The following is a 20,500-nucleotide window of genomic DNA, read 5'->3' as shown; positions in this document are numbered from 1 at the left end:
AGGTCTCTACCATATAAATGTCCTCTATTTTAAAATATTTATAATTTTGTGAAAGCTTATGAAGAAGCAAAAGAACACTGTATGTAATTAAAATTAGCTAGTTCTGTAATGGGAATCATAAAAGCAGCCATCTTAAACATCAGTAACTAGCTAGTTTTGGAACAGTTTGGCCATTTGCAACCCCTTAAAATATTCTTCTCGACAACTTTATTTCAACTTTTATTTACACAATCAACCATTATAGGGTGGGGGGAAAAAACTAGGGCGAAGAACAAAAAAAAATTCATAACTCCATTAGTAGACACACTATCAAATCGGCTCAAATTGTTTGTAAATCATATAAATTTCACCTCAAACTTGTGTCTAAAACAATTTTTGATTAAACTAACTATTGCAGCAAGAGGGTGAAAAAAAGTAAAATTTGTACAAAATCATAATTTCCATAAAATTTACACTATTAAATACATTATTATTTAATGTGAAACAATTATAGCAAGGGGTAGAAACAAAACAAGGGTTGAAGCACAAAAAATTTATTAACCTCCTTAGCTAACAAAATATTAAATTCATATTGTTTATAAGATTAAAAAATACTGTCCAATAGTTTTGTCTAGACCAACAATATTTGTTACAACCAACCATTGCTGCAAAGGATGTGAAAAAAAATTATGACTCCCTTATTAGGTAAACTATAGAATATATAACAATTGATTGTAAATCTAAAAATTATCTAAAACTTGTCAAACAATTTTTAATAAAACAAACCATTATTGCACAGGGTTGAAAAAAATAGGTTGGGACAAAAATATTAATATGTAAAACTTTTGTACCATGTACACTATGAATCTATTCTTATTTATTTAAACTTCCTAAATTTGGTTCAAAACTGTTTTTATGTGACCAACCTTTACTGCAAGAGGTGGAAATAAGGGTTGAAAGGCAAAAAATTTTTTTTTGTTAAGTATGCTATTAAATCAATTATAATTTTGTGTAGAAATCCTAACCATTATGTTAAACTATTGGCTGAAAAAATTTTGACAATACGAACTATTACAGCAATAAAAAAAAATTAACTTTCTATAAAATTTGTTTAAATTTATTTTAAAACGTGTTTATATCCTAAGACTAGGACCAAAGCATTTATATTCTCATGTATTACTGCAACAGATAAAAAAAACTGATGATTAAAAAAATTCACTACCACCTTAGTAGGCGTAATATGAAAAAGCTATTCAATGTTAAAAACATTTGAAATATTTACACTGCATGGAATATGAAAAAATGCATGTTAAGTTTATAGAAGTTTACAGAATAAGTAGGTACTTTGATATCTACCTACACCTGTAGACTGTGCCAGACAGAATTTTTTTGGACTAGATTTTTGTGGTTTATGAAAGATATTATAAGCCTTTTGCTGATATTTACACTTCATGCTGGTAGGTTAAACAGAAGATGGTGTACAACAATCACATTATTATCAATCAGGATCTGTGAAGTTTACATTTGGCGTAGTGGTGTTACCGACAAACTCGGTCCCCTATCCCTGTCTTTTCTAGTGTACAATCCAACAAGTGAATCAATGCCAGACACAGTCATGCTCACCTCAGATGTCAGTGTGCTATTATGTTGTGTAGGTTTAATTACCCGGGTGTTCACAAAATCGGTAATAAAATTTCACTGGCTTACATGGCCAAAATTACAAATTTCCCTGGCAGATTTTTTTTTAATATGCTAGGTACCTATTTTGCAGTGTTGTGAAAGAAATAAAGAAGATTCAGCCTCTAACATCCCCAATGCAGGCATAGTTCAAACAGAACCTTGCATACACCATCTTTAGCATGTAGTATTTATTATGCACTAAAAAACCATAAATAAAAAGATTTCACAATATGGTGATGGCATTTTCTCCTTTCTGGGGAATTACCCTGACCTTCCAGAATGTGGACAACCTGATTATTGTCTGATCAGTCATAGCCATATATTAATTTTAGTCAGATTTGTGTATTAACAGAATTTCCTTGTAATGTATTGTGTACGAGTGCCAGTGATGGCATCTTATCAAACATTAATTTCATAAACAGTATTTAAACAGATTTGTTAGAAAATTTGCCCAAGTGTGCAACTCCATGCTAATGATGTTTGTTGTGCTCTCTGCCGGTCAGGGTGTAAGGATAGTATCGCTGGGCACAATGAAATTCGGCCTTTGTTCTTGACTGCATCATTCGTAGCTCACATGTAACAGAATATGATTGTCATGTCCTGCATCGCTGGCTCCAAAAGCTAGTATTGCAATTGTGCTTAAATTAGATTGTGAGGCAACTACACACAATTCTTGCGTTGTTGGGTAAATGCAGGGCTGATCGTTTCAACCATTGTGACTCAGCTAAGAATCTGACAGTACAATGTGTAATTTATCTCTTTGACTGTGTAAGGCAAGCCATAATACCTTCTCGTTAATTTTTGAATGCTATTATCACCAAAGAGTGTTCTATTCTAAATATAGTTGTCTACTCCCAAATTCTTAATGCAAAGGAAGTGACTGAAATTGTAACTAAAACTGCTTAGCACTGCATGGATCTGAATAGTTTTAAAAGGATTGGTTTGTTGTGGAGTACACACATTGCATTTTGAACAAAAGGTGTGGACCATGCCACAACCATTTAGGAACTAAATTATATTCAGTTTTTTTTTCTTTTTTAAGAATTCTTTTAAACAAATGATTATTGCATATTTTATTTACATGAAAAGTTTTCTAGGTTGTCTTTCAATGGCAGTAGATCATGATTTTTATTGGTACATGTACCATTTCAGATAAACCTTAAACTGCCATCAAATACAGTGATCATGAATTATTCTACAAGGTAGGGGAATGAGGGGCAAGAGTCCGCATGGGGCAAGAATCCTAAGATGTGGTAGTTCTCGCCGTCGCCGTTAGATAGCTTCAGCGTTCATAAAGGGAGCTTTCTGAATGCGCTACAGTCTCGGGACGCAGCGGGTTAGCGTGCAGCAGCCATTTTTACGAGTGTAATTCGAAATATACGCTTCGAGTGATATTTGATGTAATTTTTTTGTGCTATAAACGTATGTGCAGAACTGCGAAGAATTTTATTTGTCGAATAATAAGTACATCCATGCAACAGGTATGTATTTGTCTTGTATTCGTATAAGGTTGTTATTTTAATCGTGCTTCTGTGAAATGTGGATGACGAATTACAATTTCTTTGGTGTGTCGGGGCAAGTTTCCTGGGGCAAGAGTGCACACAAACGATTATGCGGACTCTTGCCCCATAACATCAAACAATACTAAACACAGACTTTTTTTTAATATTCACAGAACGTATAAAGTTTGATTGTTCAACAAAAATATTACTTACATTTCAAATTAATAAGTAGTAAAATCAAATATAACCTATTTTTTCCATTGACAACAGTTTTCTGCGACTAAACAATAAAACCATTAAATAATGCTAACAAAATTTTAGAAAAAATACTACATTAAAATTGTTTATTTTATTTTATGAAAATGAGGAATTATAAAAGGAAGACTGAAAGAAAACCACTTGTAGCAGATACGCTAGAAAAAAAACTAAATTCAGAAGGGCGTGTGGTGATTCAGTTCGAGCCATTGCTGCAGATATGGGACTGGATGAATCTACCTTACGAAAAAGGCTAAAAAAGGTAAATCATTCATGTGTTTTTTTACTTAATAATACGTGTATGTATGCCTACACGTTTTTAACTAAATAACTAAAAAAAAGTGCCTAGCAAGATTTTTTTTCTTTTAGGGAACTCCAGCCAATTCCTGTGGCTGTTTTACTTCTACTTTTTCAGCAGAGATGGAATCTGAACTGGCCGCTTACCTAGGAGAAATGGACAAAAGGTTTTATGGTCTAACATTCAAAGAAGTACAATCATTAACATACGAATATGCTGAATGCAATAACATACAGCACCCATTCAACAATGAAATCAAGTTGGCAGGTAGGGATTGGGTTTACGGTTTCCTAGCATGCCATCCAAACCTGAGGTTAAGGAAACCAGAAGGCATGAGTGTAGCGAGGGCTGTAGGTTTTAAGAAGGGACAAATTGATCTGTTCTTTACAAATCTACGTGACATTAATGCTAAACATGACTTTCTGACCAAACCCACTAGGGTATACAACATGGATGAAAGTGGTCTGAACACTGTCCCTAACAGGTTACCGAAAATAATATCAGGCAAAGGGCAAAATGAGTGAGTAAAATAGTGTCAGGTGAACGAGGCCAAACAGTCACAGTTGTCTGTTGCATGTCAGCAGCTGGGAATTTTGTCCCTCCTGCAATAATTTTCCCCCGCAAAAGAATGAAACCTGAGCTCACTGATGAAGCTCCACCTTTGTCTTTGTTTCTTTTGTCCGACTCAGGTTTTATCAATGCAGAACTCTTTGTGACCTGGCTCCAACATTTCGCATCACACACCAAACCCTCTGCAGATGATCCGATCTTGCTAATCCTTGACAACCATTCTTCACATATTTCAATACCAGCCATCAAATTTTGTCGTGAACATCACATTCATCTCCTTTCTCTGCCACCTCGTAGCTCACACAGACTTCAGCCACTGGATAAAACCTTCTTTGGGCCCCTGAAAGCATATTATGCAAATGAATGTAGTAAATGTATGCCAGCACATCCTGGTAGATGCATTACACAATTTCAGATTGCTAATTTGTTTCGATTAGCTTATGAAAAAACAGCTACAATTGGCATTGCAGCAAAAGGTTTTCAGGAATGTGGCATTCTTCCAATGAATGCCGATATTTTTTCTGAAGTGGTTTTCTTCCATCTGGAATGACTGACAGGCCTCTCCCAATCAATAATGACAATCTATCTCATTCTGTTGGTGAAACCGGGAGTGCAGAGTTGGCCTACAGCAGGCTTCTACTTCACACCAGGGGGGGACAAGGGTAATTTGCCCCCCCTCTGAAACCTTGAAGTGGGGGTAAACGGGGGTAAAGAAAGTGCTGTGTAATCAATTTTTAGATAATAAAACTTCTTAAATAGCACCATTATCCACCTTGAAATACAAATTTTCCCGGGGGAGGACCCCCGGACCCCCCGCTTCAATAGGGGGGATCGATGATTCTTTATAAATAGGTATATTGGCCCCCCCCCTTTTGGAAATTTAGTTGTTGCACCCCTGCTTCACACCACAGGCCTACAGTGGAATTTGAGGAAACCAATGTCAAAAAACGTTTCAGTTAGGCATGGGCCTATGCTTACTGAAAGTAGCCTCGAAATTGTCTGTAAATGTTTTGCTTCAGGTAGCTCTGGGCCTACTAACATATCCTTTTTAAGCATGTCTTCAGAATGTATCCAATCCTGTAAAGTGTAGGCCCAATGTTTCGCCACAAATAATTAGGCCCTTCCCAAAAGCCTGTCATCCGCAAAAGAGGCGTAGGACATCAAAACGATCCGAGATTCTCACATCATCGCCATATGTTAAAATGATATCATCACAAAGTGGAATGAACACTAGGCCTAACCCAAAGAAAACAAAAGTTGCCACAAAACCAGTCGTCTTGAAGTCCAAAGGTGCTCGCGCAAAACACACGGTTTTCAGTGGCAAGAAAGGCATTGCAACCTCTGGTAAGGTGGACTATTTCTGCGGTGGATGTGGTGCAGTGTACCAAGAGCCTCCATCAGTGGACTGGATAATGTGAAGTGAATGTAAATCATGGTGGGAGGAACCTTGCACTGATTATTTGGGGAATGGTTCTTTCAAATGCAATAGATGTAAATAGGACTCTTGCCCCACTGCAATAGGATTCTTGCCCCACATGTGGGGCAAGTTTCCTAATTTGCAGTCATGTATTCTTTTTGTATTACAAATGTTAAAACATGGGTTATATTTTTATACATTATATGATATATTACACAATGCATTGTCATAGCATATTCATATGGTTTAATGAAATAATAATTGTAACATTCTTAATCGACAACTCTTTCTTAAGTGCGTACTCTTGCCCCTCATTCCCCTACTAAAGTAAATTCAAAATACTTTAAAAATTATATAAGTAGTAAAAAAAAACAATATGACAAACTAGCAAACCATTTTTCATTTAGTCTCATCTTGTTTTACAAAGCAAAATAAGTTGATTAACATAGCAGCAGGTTCGGACTAGCCTGTGAATTGCCTTTGATTGGTTCCCATCCGCTAGTACAAGAACTTTCCTTTCCTGTTCTGCCAAAACCCTTTCAGGCCAGTTCTCCAAATACATGGCTGTACATGCCTACACACTTGAATCATGGAAGCACAAATGTTTTGTGTATAAGTGTCCGTCTGTTGGTTTAATAAATCAGTTGTAGTTAATGGCTACCAATTAGAATAGTAGTGAATTTTGTAATGGACACAACCCTTACAAAGCTACAGAGTTACTGAAATTTAAAAACACTACAAATATTGTAACTGCATGATGTGAATATACTTTCTTATAAGAAGAAACTAGTATGTATTGGGACTAATTATTATAAAATCACAACATAATGAGAATACATCAGTCATGTACACGTTTTTTTCCGCAAGGTAGTGTTTTACTGCAGTCTCTCACACACTGTAAGATGGCGTATGCAAAGTTCAGTTTGTACTAGTGCAACTACAGGGATGATAGAGGCTGGATTGACATTTCTTTCAGAAAATTACAAAATAGACAAATTTATTGAAAAATTTTGTAACTTTGGTCATGAAAAAGTTAGGGGATATTTTTTAGAATTTGTGTGGAACCCTGTAAAATACTAAATGCAAATTCAGGTTTAAAAAACATCACATGTACGTCGTCTTTTTTTTTTGTGCATTTATGTAAACAGAAATAGTGTGATAAGAATAAACCTTTTTTTTGGCCAGAGGTTTAAAGTTATTGGCTTACATCAGGATTGGGTAGAAGTATTGGCATAGGGTGACAACATGGCTTGCTTACAAATTCTTCAATGAAAAGAACTTACGGTAATTTTAAATCTCTGTGTATTGAACTGAAGGAAAATGTGTGTGTGCCAGAATATGAGAGACAATGTAATATCCTAATATCTAATGCCTTTAATACATTTTTAAAAGCTTTTAAACGATGCAAGAAAGTTACATACATATGAGGAAAATTCAGTTTTGAATGAAACAAACACAAAAAGTTAACAAGTTTGTTATGTAATTGAGTGAAACAACAATTAAGCTTCATGTTTAAAATTAATTTTATATGATCATACACAAACATTTATTTAATGATGAAACTGATCCCAATTCACACAAGAAACACAGTTTTAGGCAGAAGTTAACTTTAACATTCCAGTGAAATTTACAATAGTTTTTGACGCAACTGCAACCACACCGAGAACTTTTTTAATCACAAGTACTTAGAATTAATTAGCCATTATAAGAGTTTTCACAAAGATGTGAGCAAAAAAATTAAGAAAATTTATTATTACTTATGCAAACATTTGAATGGTTTAACCGAATTCTCAGTTCCAGTTCTCTAGAATGCTGTTTACTGATATAACACACATCTTGGTAGCCAATATATTAAATCATGAGAGGTTTACCCCAGTTTCAGGTATTTTTTTTTTATATGTTAAATACTGTTAAACATGTAAACTTTTACAATGTTTTTTCAGCACTTACATGGCTTACAAAACAAACATTTTAGATTTCAAGGCAATGCTAGTGCCTAGTTTATGATAGGGTTCAAATTTATTTCATAAAAAATTTAATTTTACCAATGCTTTCAATTATATTTCAAAATTGAGAACATTTTAAAAGCTAAGTAGAATGAAATAGTGTTAACTTAAATATTAAATAACTTGGAATGGGACAAGCCTCCTTAAATGAGATGAAAAGGATTAACCATTTCATGAATAACTTGAACATTATTATAGCAGATTTTATGCATTTTCAAAATCATGTGTGCACTAATATCAGTATGCATTATTTTTGTCTGAGCATAATACCTACTAAATGATTTGCAATTCATTCCATTATAAGGTTAAAAATACATTTAAATAAACACTGCAAGACTTGACCATCTATCAATTATTTCAAATTAATTACAGTCATACATTTTCTTCTAGCTAAGACACTTTCATTTACTTACATTAAGCTGTAAAAGTAAATGTATCCATATTAATAAAGGAGTATGCTTTAAGAAATGATTTACAAAAACAAACTCTATGATCATACAGGTAGGTACATATTATCTCTTAAAAAGGTGCACCCAAAATTACTCTAAACGGTAAATATTGTTAAAACAACTAAAATATTGTGAAACATTTTCTTAATGCCATATTTCAATTACATATATTTACATTGATTGAAATGCAGTTTTAACACAAAATAAAGAATGAGCAGCATGAATATACAGCATCTTGAACTGAAATACACAATAATTATCTGGAAAAAGTTGACATAAGGTTTTTCTTTCAGTAAACATCAACATGCCTCATTATCATCCCCATTTGCTCACTCTACATGTTTCTTCGTATTTCAAAATGGCTACTAGCAAGCATATAGACACACTTAAAATACTTAGAGTAAATGTCCTTCAAGCAAGTAAAAGAAAAAAGTTCTCTACAGAACTAAAAACAATTTACTGCACCATCTCTAACTTATATAAATGTACATGTATTGTCTCTATTAAAATAAAACTGTGAAAATAGTGAGTCTGTAGTTTGGAGGATTACTTTAAATAGACTTCTACAAAATGAAACTATGAAACTGTAACACATAGAAAAAAAATTGATATAATAGGTACCTGTAACTGAACATTGAATAACTATGTATTGTCTTAAAACAGTCTTGTCTGTAACCTGTAATGCTTTAATGCCCAAAAAAACTAAGCTAGGAAATAAAAAAGGGAAGAATAGTACATACTGTTGTTATAAAAATACAAGTTTTGTCACTGGTCTATGTAACTAACACATGACACAACTTCCTTTAGTGCTTGTTTACACAGAAACAGCACCCATAAAATTCAGTAGCTAATTTCCAAGGCTCTCCAAATACACATGGATATTATGTATACACACATGCATTATACATATTTTTTTGTAACAATTTATGCTTTTAGTACAGAAGAAAAAAAACATTTTCTCAAATGAATTAGTGATCTATCATGGTTTTAATTATATAATTTAAGCAAAATGTCCAGCAAACAAAATTGTAATTGTGCATCCTACAAACATATTCACAACACACAAATTCTGTGGGCACATATTTTTTGAGAAGTTACTTTATATGTTTCACTACATCATTAAATAATTACATAAAAAGGACTTTAAAGTTTCGAAAGTGGCTCCAACTGAAAAAAAAAAATCTCCATGTGACAATTGCTCTAAATAAATGTTAAAAACTTAACATGTTGTAATTCTATAAGCAAAGAAGTTATAATATTATCAATTAACATAGATAATGTAAAATATGCTGTTAAATGGTATAAATATTAGGCATTTTCATATTCCATCATGTTTAATCAAATAATTAGTAGCAGGTATAATTAGTGTGTGTGGATATTGCAGTATATTTTTACGTAGTATGTATGAAATTACCAGTATCATATATATATATATAATTATAAATTTATATGCACATCCTACTACTGCTTCAATGAGTATGGGAATATATTTTTTTGATAAAAAAAATTCCTTTAAAAATGTCAAAAAAACTACTTGGCATTGAAACTGTTTTTCAACTACTATATTTTTTCAATGCATTTTAAACTCACCCAGACAATTTGTAACTCCTAATAGTACATATGCACACTATTGCTGAGACAATTCTAACATAAAAATTTAAAAAAATTTGCATTAAAAACATTTTAGGGAAAACAATCAGTGTTTAAAAAATAAATTTCACAAACATGATATACCATTAATTACTTATAAACAATATATACGATAGATCCAGAAAGTATATAAATTCAAAAATTAAATTGAAATTTTATTTTCAGCTACAGAATGAACTTTCCTGTCCCAGGGTGTCTACAAATACCTTGTGAACCATTCAGGACCTTTTACATAACATTTTTACTTAACTTTTTATGTAACAGGGAGATTATATGTATATACACACACACGTTATAGCCAAAATCAAACATGAGTAAATTTAATATAAAATATACCTACTAATTGCAGAAAAGTACCAATTTTTGAGTCCGAAGACTAGAACCTCTTCAGATATAATTCCCACGTGATTTAAGCAGACAGTCTCCAACTATTTTTATTTAATATGCGACAACAAACTGAAGCAAGGCGTCAAAAAACAAAACTTAACCAAGTTAGCAAAAGGATGCTGGAAATTGAAGTTTTTTTGCCTTTCCAGCACAATTATTGTTTATTTCTAGACTTTTTTTTTACTTTCACGACTTGTGACATCCTGTGTTTGCTTTCTGCACTTATCAAGTGTAAAATTTTCTGGTTGCAAATGGAAACAATTTTATTTAAAACAACCAGAAAGTACATACATCATTATTTGTTTCAAGTCTCCTAAACTACTTTTGGTGCAGCTAGTAGAAAATGTAGGTATAAGAAATAAGTGATAAAAAAAATTGAAGAATTAAATATTAATAATATACTATATAACCAATAATCAAGAACATGAAAAGTAATTTGCAACTGCATATAATATTTAGGCAAGTACACTTAAAAACACAATTATTTGGTGTAATTAATTTACCAAATATTTGCAACTTGCAAAAAATTAACTGCTTCACTTTTAATGCAGGCAATTAGATTTTTGATACTGGCACAAGCATAACACCTACAGTACATAAGTCAATACAATGAATTACAAATACACAAATAATAAATATCAGCTCATGTAACCAGTAAACAAAAAAAAAAAGCAAACACTTAAACAAATTTATATTTTTTGCTTGCACCATGATTAATTCCAAGAAATGACAATATTCTTGCCACAGAAAATACAACAATACCTTAAATAAAATTTTCTCTTCAAAATACAAATTTTTCTGGTAGATTAATTTGTCTCATAGTTGCTATGAATACATCTGAGAATAAAGGTACTCTTGTTCACAATTTATATAGTTTAAACTCAGCTTGGTATGAATTACTAAATTAAGTATAAACTCAGAGTACAGTAGATGCACAAGGAGTGGCTAGACATACTTGACTAAAAAGTTTATATTTGATATTAATGGGCTTGTGCAATTATTCACATGTTCAAATATAGAAAAAAAATAGTTTATTATTCGTATTTGATCCAATTTTGAATACTAACACTTTGAAAACACGAATATTGAGTCGTTTAGGAATAGGGCTGTGCGGGATCCTGAAAATCTGGAAAAATGTCAGGATCACAGAAGTTGTTTTTCCTTCTTTGTTTATTCGATCTACATCATATTAACTTTATGTTAAAGCTGCTTACTGTACATTCTTTTTAAACCCATCCACTAAACGTTTCTTCACACATACTGCCCTTACCTTATACATTTGCTTTACACTGTTTATTAAAATCTTTTTTTAGATCCTGTCTTGATTACTATGAAAAATAATTATTTATAAATTATTTTCAAAATTTAAAGATTTCAAAAAAATTTTACTTATAATTATTGTATCTGACTTAGCCTAACCAGCCTTTCACTTAAGTATTGTGTGTAATTACTCACAAGACACTACACATTTACTTTTTCTTTCACTGTGTATTTGTTATGTGGAACTTTTAATTCCTACTATTCAAATTTGATATTCGTCATCGAGAATAATTTGATATTCCTATTTGATTCGAACTAAAAAACTGATATTTGCAAAGGCCTAGAGATTAACTATTATTAAAGAAAGCTGTCACGTGCCAACATTTCAATCACGGGACATTACCGGCACCTGGAGGTTGGCAACACAATGCACAACTATCTGCTTGCTATCTCTCTCGTGCCTTAAGGGTGAACAGTGTCTCATTACGCACAGACTGCCAACAAAGCCCTCACGCTCGCTCTACACCCTCTAACCCTCCCTCAGCCAAGATCGTGTATAGGCCCGCAAGCGGGTGGGAGCAAGCTGAGACTCCCAGTGCTAAGAGCCCTACATCACCTCCATGCCCAAGACACTTGTTCCAGCTGACCCCTGCCTCGCTGCCAGATGTCCACCACCAAACGTGAATTCAGGAAAGTTGGCAATGTGGGGCAAGCCCCAGAGACAAACCAGGGGGGAAGGTGTGTTATTGTTAATAGCAATTAACACCCCGCCACATATTCAACGTCTTCTCTGTTCGGTACGGATTCTACCTCTCTTCTGTCTTACTGTACACTGCCTGTCACTCAGCCAGATCCTTTACCGGTGCCCCTCCCTCCCCCAAAGGAAGAGACAGGTAACAACTGCTGTGTCCCGGGTGGGTTGGCCCCTCGCACCTTGCCGCAAAACTACAGCAGCGTTGGATGGTTCCAGTACCCAGCAAAACTGGTCTGCCGGGGAAACGAGACTAGGCTAAGCACACGATACCACCGAGAGTCTGGTCTGCCAGGCATTGGCTGCCTCTCTTACACTACCTCCTTGCTCCTATCCGCCCCACTAACACCCTACTGCCAAGGAGAGGAGCCCTGCCAAATGGACCGGGCAGCACAGCCCACCACCCCCTGTCCGAGCACATCGGTTGCGCCCACATACATCAGGCCCAGTCACACCAGAGAAGCCTCTTCCGCTGTGCTGCGGCATTACGGACCGGTGACTGAGAGAGCCCTCTGTCCCGAGCAGGTGGATACCACAATACCACAGGTATTATAATTTACAAGGAACGGCCAGTAAAATCCTCAAAAACCATAAAATTCTTACTATTTGAATGATTTAATATTCGAGAAAAAATGTCTGAAGGAAAATATTAAGAGGAAATAAAGTAAATTAAAAAATTCCAACACTGATAACGTCTGAAGTTTACTAGATCAATTTTTTTTACCATACCTATCCTCTTACCATTCCCAATGATATTGTACTTTATGTAAATAAAATTACAATATGTATTGATTCTGGAAACTTAAGTTTGTGAAACAAACATTTAAAGGTTCAATCAAATGTTTTTAAACACCTAGTTAATATTTTTTTAATAGTTAATTTTTTTTGACATAATTTATTCTTGACCCTTCAGACCTACATTTGTATTCTAGGGGTATATTCGTGCTACTCTTTGGTAGTTGAAGAAAATTGGGATTTGACCCATCACTATAATTTACTTTCAGGAAAATCGAAATAAATGTTTCTTACACCACTAAAAAAGTAACTATTGAGTCATTACCTATAGCAAAAATGGTTTTCCTTTGGAAAAAATTTAAAGGTGATTTATAGTGTTGTATGATTGACCAAGTTTGGACTAAACATAAAATCATAATAAGATTTAAAAAAATTTCATATCTATTATAGTGTTTTATTTAATGTTAAATAACTAAATAATTCTACCTTATTGATGATATTTCAAATCACAGGAAAAAAATTATTAGTGCACTTTTGTTTTGTAAATTGTTTCCCCCATCACAAGTTACAGGAATGGAGTCCATGGTGCTTCCTGACGGGGCCAGGGGCATTATAAATGTTAACGTTTTGGGGACCTTGCAGCGCTGCACTTCGAGCCCTATCCTTCTCACCACAGGGAAGTCGAAGAAAGTGTATCATATGCTAAACTAAACAACTTTTTTTTTTTTCATGATCTAATTAGGGGTACGAGGATGATTTCAGTCATGGCATATTCCAGAAAATATATGGTATATAAGGCTAAGTTAATTGCTACAATAGCTTATTTCACTGACTTAAGTTACACAAACAAGAGGGGGGAGGGGAAGAACTCGAAAAAAATAAGACTTCTTAAGTTCTAATCAATACCTATAGAATTAAAATCTGGATAAAAAAAATGAAACAACACAACCCAGCAAAAAAGTTTTCTCTAATTATTTTTAGGTTAACCTGATAAAACAATTTTTTTAAACACTTCTTGAGATAGCACCATTCTGCATAAACAAATTCAAAACAGTTACTAAAGCACTAGTGACAATGACTTGAGTTATTCTGTTGTTTTCCCGCTCTTAATGCTCCAAGGATTGCTCAAATAAAAGTAACCAAACATTCCACAATGAATCAGTTTTTCAACAGACTTGCTCGTTTCCAAAGTCTGCATTAAAGTGATAAAGTTTAAAATTGTTATGTCAGGGTTTGAATGGTTAAAAAATTATTTCCTAATGGATGACTGAACATCTGAATAAAAACATATGTTCTGCAATTCTTAAATTGATGACATGATTGTTTTCAAGTAAAATGTAAACATTTCTGCTGTGTGTCACACAAGCATAAAAACAGTACTTTGATAGGAAACGCGAAAGGGAATAATTAAGCACATGCAGGAAAAAAAAAAAAAACTCTACAAATAAGTGCAAAGTATCCACAGTATCAGGGCTGCATTTCATTCACTGTTTGCTAATATATTATGTTTGTAAGCTACTGAATCTCTATAAAAACTACCAGTTGGAAATAATATTACAAAATACATGGTCATATGCACTCTAAATTATAGTTCAGAAACACATGTAGCTTCACTCAACAGAGCAGCACATTCTGGCAGTCAAAATATCTCAAGTATGCATTGTCACGCCTTCCACTGTCCTAAAGTATATTCCATTTCATATAAAATGAAAGTACTCGGTTTTGTTGAGTTAGCATGAATGTTGTACTTACATATGTAACCTAAACAAAATCATCATACCAAACTCTGGCCTAAAACCAGTTAAAACATGAAGTCAAAAGTATTGTTAATACATTTTTAAAGCTTATTACAAGACATAATATTTTGCACGGCTTGAACTTTATTATGAAAAACTGTAAACTATGAACTCTCTCTTGCAAAATTGCTATTATTACCTTCAAGGCTTTCCTTGTTGACAACTGAGGTATATCTGAGTATCATTTTACAGTCAACTCCTGAATTATTCCAGGGTGGGTTATCCTCATTGCAGATTAACTGCTGCATCTTCAAAAAATATATTTTTTAATACGTATTCACTTAAGTCATATATATATGTATCCTTGGGTCACAAATACTGTTAATACATTAAGGCATTGCTAATGTAGCAAATCTTCAGTATTTTTTTAAATATATATAGGAGCACAATATTACTAATTTCTGCATTTCTGAGCACTGATATATGTAAACCACAAAGCAGTGCATGCACAACTTAGCAATGCAGCATCCTTGGAGTGCATGCCGCGATGCCAGCTTATTTCATTCCCTCCACTGCTGTATTTACTCCTTAGCGTTTCAGCCCTTGCCTGTGCCGTTGTTGAGAAGTGATTTCTCAGCATGGCAATTGTAGTGTAGTACAAACATGGCAGAGAAACATAACATGTTGTTCCAACAATCCAGCAAAAACTGGAAATAATAAGTAAGGGTGAAGAAGGCTGTTCAACAAAACAACTTCTAATAATTATTGGAGTGGGTGAAACATGACGATCAGTGATATAAGGAGCAACAAAACGAAGCTTATTAACTATGCAAGCAATGCTGATTCAAGTGGTTTACAAAAAGAAAAAAAAGAAAAACAACCAACCTACAATGAACTGGATAAGACTATGTTGGAATGATTCAGTCAGAAACCAGTGGAGGGAACACAGGTGACTGACTCCATATGTGCCAAACAAACACAGCATTTTTTTTACAGTATAAGGGCTCACCAAGAGAATTTAATACATCTTCAGACTGGCTAATGCAATTCAAACAGTGGCACAGTATGCATGAAACTATCCTACAACATGAAACGTTCAAGTGGTGACAATGAAGCAGCCACTGAATTTTTTACACGTTTCTCAGAATTTGTTTCCAAAGAAAATCTCCTGTTACAAAAAATTTATGATGCAGCATAATAAAAGCCAACAATGCTTAGCAAATTGTCCAAATATTGAGGTTGAAGAGTACATATGTTGTTTTGAAAAATTCTCCAGCAAACATCCCAATGATTTTGAAAAACTCAGCAGGTTGTAATATTAAGTGATGATTATTCAGAATTATAATTCTAGAAAAGCACATTTCCCTCAATACCTGCTGCATTATTTGGAAACGAGGACGAGACACTCTTAGCACACAAGCTTATGCCACGAAAAGTCTGCGTTGTAATAAGAAAGGAAGCAGCTTCACTGAAGCAAACAAATATAACGTATTTTTCAAATAATTTTCCGTGTCTGTTAAGTGCTTCAACAAAGGTGTTGTGTACTTAGTACATATATTTTTAATCATTCTGTGAAATGCGAAGACAACCTATGTTTTGATTTATCCGCACTGTGGATAATCAGGAGTTGATTGAACTTTAATTGCTGAAGCTTCATTGAAAAACTCTTCCAAAAAAAAGTATTCACTGTTAAAGCTCGGCATGTCTGTCTAGTGTCTACATTCATGAAAACTATACTAATAACTATTGGTAACAAAAATTTATAAAAGGTGCAATTACAATTTTTTAAAAAACACGTATCGTCTAAATATTGTTAAAAACGGTATGCGAAGCATAATCACATTAACCAAACCAATTTTGGGGATAAAGAATGATCACTATAAAAAAAATTTTGTACCGAAGCCAAACAATTACGGAGTTACCCCATAACAAGTCTCAGGAAATCTTCACAGCCCAATTGTATACGACCTTCCATTAGGATTGTGGATAGGTCCGGGGATAGGTTTGCTAACACACCACTCATACCACACATTCTTCTTGTTACACAATCGCCAGAAATGAACTTTTATATCATCTCCAGCTTGAAGGTGAACAGGCTCCTGCAAAAACGTAGAAGCTATTAACTGCAACAATTCTATCAAACAATTAATCACAATCCACAGTAAACTAAAAAAATTTTTTTTACAAATGATTAATAATAATTCAGTACTTAAAAACTAATGGTTAATAACTGCATTGGAGTGAAACTCCAGTAAAAAGTACAGTACTGGAACTCACTACAAAGTACCAAATTGCATGGGAAAAATAAGAGGTTTTGTTACTCAATGGAGACATTTGCATTATAACCTAATGTGTAAACTGTAAGGCATGTAGTCCAGGAAAATTAGTCAAATGAGGGCAAGTATCTCGGAATGAGAGATAGTCAGCTATAAATTTGAATAAACCTTTATTTTGGCACCCTAAAACTTGTCTCAAAACCTACTTATCGTAGGGTGTCCGCGACTACAGATATTCCAAGGTCAAAGGTCAAATAATCAATTGTTTACACATTTATTGCAAATATCTCGTTTCCTATGGGTTTTATGTAGAGGATTAAAAACTCTACAACTTTTGTTTAAACATTTTTTTTTTATATTTTGAACCATTTTTGAGATAGAGGGCAGAGCATGTGCAGTGTTGAACTATTTAGAGCATCATTCGAGGTCAACCTGTAGTCCCGATTAAAAACACGCCGTATAAAGTTTATAAATTATTGATAATTCTATAATTCTAAATAATTTGAATTTTAATTAACTATTACATTATAATTAATACTTTTTTTCAATAATTCAGTATCTATTCATTTAATAACACTTACCTACTCGAGTAATTATTGAGTTATTAAAGGAAATACTTTAATTATTTTTTAATTTTAATCTTATTTATACTAATTACTTCCTAACTAAATATAAAGAAAAGAATTAAATTTTTAACTAAGGTTTTTATTGAAAAATACCATTTCATACATTTATGAACGTTGAAATTTAAAAAAAATTGAATAATAATAAGAACTACAATTTCTACTTTCAATTTTATTCTTCTTCTTCATCGTCTTCCAGTCGCTGTAAAATTTCAAATTCCTCTGTGTTCTTGTCTTCAACGACATTTTTCTCCAGTTCTTCCAGGATTTCGGGGTCAAAAGTATTGTCTTCATTGATATCACTCTGATATGGTAAAGCATTAAGACACTGCAACCCTGCTTTCCTGCATCCACATCGCGAACCACAACCATTCTTGCAGTTGCAGAATATTGTGTTAAGTAATTCCTACGGAGCTGGTGGATTCATTGTCATAACAGGTTCCAGGAATTCATCATGCATTATCCATCCCCAATTATTCTGTTCTAAATAATGCTCTAACCAAGTCTGAACTTGATAATCAACACGGTTGAAAGGTTGGTGAGCTGCTGCACTCGGTGGAAGATTTGATAACTGCACAGGTTTATTCAGTTTTGTTAACTTGATGAACTGTGCATAGCGAAGACGATCGATACAATCCTCAGATTTTGGAGCATTATAGATTGCCAACAAGGTTCCTCATATTGAAAAAATACACATATTTTCACCAATCCTCCGAAAGTATAACCCCGTTCTTCTGCTTTCATTTATAACATTGTCTTTAAACTCAAGAGTACTCACTGTACTTATCTTGCGTCTATACTTTTCTTTTTTCTTTGTCTTTTCAACACAAAATAAACACTGCTTCTTGAAATCAAACACTTCACTCAGTCTTTTATGGGGTACAGTTGGAGAAGCTGTAGTTTCATCTTGTTCTAGTCACCGTTTTACTGCTAGTATACAATTTTTACTAATGTAAGCAGTTCAGCACTTTACATGCACTTGTACAGAGGTTACGGTTTTTAAATAATCAATAAGACCGTCGTTTCGTTCAATACTTGCAGTTCTCAGTTTTTATACCACGCACTATATTCACTAATGATTCACCTTCCGAATCTGACTTTTTACATATAAAACACAAATTATCAATAACGTCCATATTTACCAAGATACAATTCAAAACTAACAAATGACAGTCGTTCCTTGAAAAAGAAACCGGTTGTGAGTAAACAATTGAACATCTGTCCTTTCTGGCTATCAATAAAAATGTTCGTACTATACAATAGAGGCCCGTTGTCCCAGGTATACTTTTTAACGTTTTAAAAGAATCTATACGTTTACGGATTTCAATGAAGATGTACTTAATTATTTTCTACTTAAAATGTAATTAAAGTATTTCCCTTAATAACTTTATAATTACACGAGTAGGTAAGTGTTATTAAATGAACAGATACTGAATTATTGAAAAAATATTAATTATAATGTAATAGTTAATAAAAAATGCTAATTATTTAGAATTATATAATTATAAATAATTTATAAACTTTATACGGCGTGTTTTTAACCGGGACTACAGGTTGACCCGAATGATACTCTAAAAGTCTAAATAGTTAAACACTGCACGCGCTCTGCCCTCTATCTCGAAAATGGTTCAAGATATAAAAAAAATATTTAAACAAAAGTTGTAGATACTTTAATCCTCTACAATATTTATAATAAATACAAATAGAATAAAACCCATAGGAAATGAGATATTTAAAATAAATGTGTAAATAATAGATTTTTTGACCTTTGACCTTGGAATATCTGTAGTCGTGGACACCCTACGATAAGTTGTTTTTGAGACAAGTTTTAGGGTGTCAAAATAAAGGTTTATACAAGTTTATAGCTGACTATCTCTCATTCCGAGGTGAAACCCCTAATTTTCCTGGTCTAATGTTGCTTGTTTTTAGAATGTTTATAACATTGCATTTTTTTTTTACAATCCAATATAGTAAATCAGGTTTTAACCTATTCGGCATATATGTCTTATTGAGATACTTTTTTTTGAAAATGGCTATTTTTTTTAGCAGGTTCTGATATGATGACCCTTTTTAATTTACTATCATGTGCTGATTAATATGAACTTCAAGGTATAGGGATTATAAAACTGAATCACAGGTGAATCACAGGTAAAAAGACAGTGAATGAATTACAGGTAAAAAGACAGTGTAAGTGCTTATTCATGTAGTTCTCCGAGGATGACATAATAACATAAGTGACTAATATTGGAATATTTCTCTAATAAGACATTATATCAAATATTTGTTTTTTGAGTGATCACATTAAAAAAAAACCATAACTACTTTTTAAACTCATTTCTCCAGAGTTGGTACCCCAAAAATGGTAAATGAACTGCCCATGTCCACATTATTACATATTAAATAAAAACTGTTAAAATATTTGGTATAAAAGGGTGAAAAATTTCAGCATCAAAGGGTGTGTTAAAAGACATTTCCTATTGTTTAATAGTGTTTAGTAATTTTTCACAAATCGTAAGTCACTCATTTTCCTGGTGATGAGTCAGTTCAACTTTTTTCCCAGTTCTAAGTTTGGTTCTAGTTCTTAAAAATTGGTTCCCGGTTCTCAGTTTTAGGTTAACCTCCACACTATTTCATGTCACACCAAAGATACATTTTGCCCTAACAAATGGTGTTTTTATTTAACATTACTCATCAGCACCTCACTTAACCATAATTAGACCACAAACAAGTCACCTAGCCCTAAGAACTACAGTTGTTTCTCGACTCACTAGATCCAATTATTTAAAAAAATTTATCCCACTTATACCCTACTTACAACAAAATATTTTCAGAAAAGTTAATTTCAAAACTTATTTAATAAAAGTAAGTAGATATTTATATTCATGAAATAATGAGAAAAACCCTTATCTTGCAAAATACAACCCCT

The 20,500-nt window shown here is 33.2% G+C and overlaps 1 protein-coding gene across 2 annotated transcripts in view; it reads right to left on the bottom strand.

Moving 5' to 3' along the window:
• Positions 1 to 7,052: 7,052 nt before the first annotated feature.
• Positions 7,053 to 20,500, bottom strand: part of LOC134530401 (protein arginine N-methyltransferase 5) — a 53,672-nt gene continuing 40,224 nt past the window's right edge. For both annotated transcript variants that reach the window (XM_063365192.1, XM_063365194.1), the window contains exon 12: positions 7,053 to 16,774. In XM_063365192.1, coding sequence (XP_063221262.1) covers positions 16,622 to 16,774 — 153 coding nt within the window. In that variant the 3' untranslated portion in view covers positions 7,053 to 16,621. The remainder of the gene's footprint in view (positions 16,775 to 20,500) is intronic.

This window comes from Bacillus rossius, chromosome 3, assembly GCF_032445375.1.
Source record: "Bacillus rossius redtenbacheri isolate Brsri chromosome 3, Brsri_v3, whole genome shotgun sequence".
NCBI lineage: Eukaryota > Metazoa > Arthropoda > Insecta > Phasmatodea > Bacillidae > Bacillus > Bacillus rossius.
The sequence above is the reverse complement of the archived record's forward strand: the minus strand, read 5'-3'. Positions and strand labels throughout refer to the sequence as shown.